Below are 3,572 nucleotides of genomic sequence, written 5' to 3'. Positions count from 1 at the left end.
TTCGAATCTTGAACTTGGCTGCTCCCTCCCTGTCTGAACTAGGCAAACGGCCAGCTCCCTTGGCCTCAGTTTCCCCACTGTGTATTGTGATGACTCTCCAATTGTTATTAAGTTTCTAGAAGTGTTGGTGTGTCTGCAGCTGTCAGGGAAAAATCCCAAATGAGGGCTGACCTTGGCTTGTCCCTTTTTCTTGTGAGAAAATGCAACGTTGCTTCAGATTCTGCAGGCATCTTATTTATTTACTATTGAGGAGACAACAAGAAGGGTGTCAAAGGCAGGGAGTGGGGCACCTGGGGCTCCTCTGAGGTGAGAACATTTGAGAAGAGTGTCTGGCATCTCTGCAAAACCAAGGATCCTCCAAGCCAGATTTGGGGTCTGGTGGTATCCCTAGTTGATCCCCCAGAGGACAGGTGGCCTGGGTGAGGTGGTGAGCACCTTGTCCTAGGAGGTAATCAACAACATCCCCCTAGATGTGGGGTTTCATGGTGCTGTGTGGCATCAGGAGTTCACCAAACTGGACTCCTGTCGGTCTCAGGCTCCCCCAAGGCCACGCCCCAGGAGGATTCAGTGGGGACAGAGGGTCAGCAGGTCTTGCCGGGTGCAGCCGCTGAGGCAGCAGTGGCGGGCAGGGTTGATGGCAGTTGCTCGGCGGTGGTGGTGATGGCGAGAAGCCTGGGCCAGGGGCTGTGGGACCAGTACCAGCACGGGGTCCCCACTGGCCATCAGCCCATGGAGGAGATGTTGTCCTTCCAGCCACCGTAGGAGCTCACCTGGGAACAGGGAGGAATTCAGCATAGAGGGAGGAACCCCAGAGGACCCCACCCACACTGTCTGCATGGCAGCCAGACATGCATCATGCACACAAATACAAAGTAAGCATTTATTAAGTGCCTACTCTATACCAGGCCCAGACTGAATCACCCCATCCAGACATGTCCACTCTCGACCCAGGCCCACACTCAAGTCCCCAGCTGTGCACACTCCCACATGCCACCTATGGTAAGAAGGCATAGAGGCTTCACAGAGCAGAAGACAGTAAGGGTGGCATGTGACACGTGCATGTATGTACACACCGGACACAGCCACTCGCCCTCGTAGCCCCTCCCAGTTCCCCGACCCCACCGCGTGCATCTCGGCACACCCATCTGGACCTGGGTCACGCAGACTCACACGCATAGGACGCCTGTGACAGACATTGTGCATAATAGCCTCTGCCCCAAGGTCGGGTCGGGTGAAGAGAGCTAGGCGCTGACCCAGAGCGAGCAATTTAAGGGGGCGCCAGGAACACTCAACAGTCAAGATCACTCCTATTATAACTGAATATTTTACTAGTAAAATTAACGTAAAATTCCTGAAGATCAAAATATTGAAGTTGTAAGTAAAGATAGGCTCGGATCTAACCTTGCACTTGTTAAGATTCTACCTAGCTTCGCACTGATTCCCTTGCCAGGCAGGGGCTCCTCCCCACAGACTCGCACACGCCAGAGCAGGAAGCCAGAACATGCATGCAAATCTGTCTGCAGACACCTGCACCCCTACCCGGCCCCAGAGACCCCAGCGCACAGTCCTCGCCCGCCCCCACTCACGGTCGCCGCCAGCCACAGGTCGCCCGTCCTCCTCGGAAGACCAGCGCGGTCCGCCGCACAGCCGCACGAGCGCGCGCACGAAGTGGTGGCCACACAGTTTCTCAGGCGCCTCCTGCGCGGCTGCAGGACCGAGGGCGATTGCAAGGGCCGGGCCCAGCAGCACCAGAGCCCAGGTGAGCGGACGACGGTCCATGGTGGTGAGAGGCACCGGGCCCCAGCGGGGATCCCCCTTATAGGCGCCTGGCCTGCCCCAGCTGGGAGCCTTGGAGGGGGGACAGAGCCTTCCCAAAGAACGACCGAGGGAGGTCAAGGGCAGGGTCAGGGCAAGCCTCCTGGAACCTCTGATAGTTGAGTTTTCTCATTTTTATGATGTGAGTGCCTGACATCCTTTGATTGCCGAGGCATTAGCTTCAACCATGGCTCCCTGATAAATATGACTAAAGAGCCTGACCACCTCTTCCCACATTTGCTTTAGACATCTTGACTTCAGTATCTTACCACTGGGGCCACTTGGGCTTTTTTGCTTTGTTTTTGTTTTGTTTGTTCTTCTCTTCTTATGCTTTAAACTCCAACCCATGTTAAAGTCACCAATAAGAGTGAGCCCACAAACCTCTAGGCTCCCGAGCTTGACCCTAACAAAAGCAGGAATCCAGGCCAACGCTGCTTTCTCTACGAGAACCTGGCTCCTAGTGTGCCGTGTAATTTATAAGTAATACATCTTTATTTTTTCAAACTTTTCTAATGGTTATTGCTGAAAGGAATCTTGCAATCGTAATAAGAACTCCCAGGGCCAGTCTAACCACCACATTGATTATCGATAGGCTGTGTGTGTGCATGCTAAGTCGCTTCAGTGGTGACCAACTCTTTGTGACCCCATGGACTATAGCCCACCAGGGTCCTCTGTCCAAGGGATTCTTCAGGCAAGAATACTGGAGTGGGCTGCCATGCCCTTCTCCAAGGGATCTTCCTGACCCAGGGATGGAACCCATGTCTCTTACATCTCCTGCATTGGCAGGTGGGTTCTTTACCACTAGCATCACCTGGGAAACCCATTGATAGGCTGAGAGCCACACAAAATGGCCATGGTCTGTCTTCCTGGGTGTATCTTTTCCAGGGGGACCATTGAAGAGTCTTTTTTTTTTTTTAACTCTTTTAAAGAGGAGAAATAAACTTAGATATAATAATTCCCTGGGATGGTGCTGGTGAGCATCCAACCAGCTGAGAACAAGGACATTCAGAATCTTGTGATCCTTATTACTGTACAAATAAGGAAACTGAGGCTCAGAGAGGGGACCCCATACTTGCCCAAGGTCACAAGAGGCTGGGCCCCGGGGCTGGGAGTGTTTGTTGGTTCCGCCTCCACATCAGGGTCTCTTTGGTTTGGATAGGGGCTGGAGGCCTCTACCGAGTGTCAGTTTTACCAAGGAGGGAAATTAAGGCATAAGGGTTACTCAATCCAGCTCAGGGGAGACCCTGAGCTGAAAGCCCTGTGTTGTAGCCCCCTACCACTTTTCACCAAAGCAGACTTTGACGGTAGGTACAGAGATCTCTGTCTGTCTCTCCTATGCTCCCTGTGTCCTTCTCTGAGTCTCTGTGTCTCTCTGTCTCTGTCACTCTCCAAATCTTTCCATCAGTTCTGAGGAGCAAACAGGGGGCTCTCTCGGCCCCCAGTAATGTTGGACCCATCTCCATAGCCTAATCGTCCCAATAGGGCCTTGCCCTCTGATCTCCCCCAGAGCAGCCTGTTCCCTCCACCCCCAAGAGCCTGTAATCAGCTCCCCAGGACAGAGCCAAGGCCAGCAGCTGGGGTTTGGGGGAGGGCTTCTGTCCTTGAGGGCCTCACCCTCCTGTCCCTCCTCCCCCAGCATGTCCTGAGGCTCCCACTGTGGCCCCCAGGGGTCTCTATCCCCCAACTCTGATCACATTCCTCCCTGGCTCACACATCCCCAAGAATTCCCATTGCCCAAGTCCAGCAACAAACCATCC

At 53.8% G+C, this 3,572-nt stretch overlaps 1 protein-coding gene across 1 annotated transcript; it reads right to left on the bottom strand.

Moving 5' to 3' along the window:
* Positions 1-218: 218 nt before the first annotated feature.
* Positions 219-1,792, bottom strand: INSL3 (insulin like 3). The gene is made up of 2 exons (XM_086408460.1): positions 1,587-1,792; positions 219-770 (listed from the first exon to the last, which is right to left on the bottom strand). The coding sequence occupies exons 1-2, from the start codon at positions 1,777-1,779 to the stop codon at positions 565-567; spliced, it is 399 nt and encodes a 132-aa protein (XP_086264586.1). The 5' UTR covers positions 1,780-1,792; the 3' UTR covers positions 219-564.
* Positions 1,793-3,572: the final 1,780 nt, after the last annotated feature.

Source organism: Bos grunniens, chromosome 7 (genome assembly GCF_055505025.1).
Source record: "Bos grunniens cultivar Pamir isolate PY7600 chromosome 7, Bosgru_T2T1.0, whole genome shotgun sequence".
NCBI lineage: Eukaryota > Metazoa > Chordata > Mammalia > Artiodactyla > Bovidae > Bos > Bos grunniens.
The sequence above is the reverse complement of the archived record's forward strand: the minus strand, read 5'-3'. Positions and strand labels throughout refer to the sequence as shown.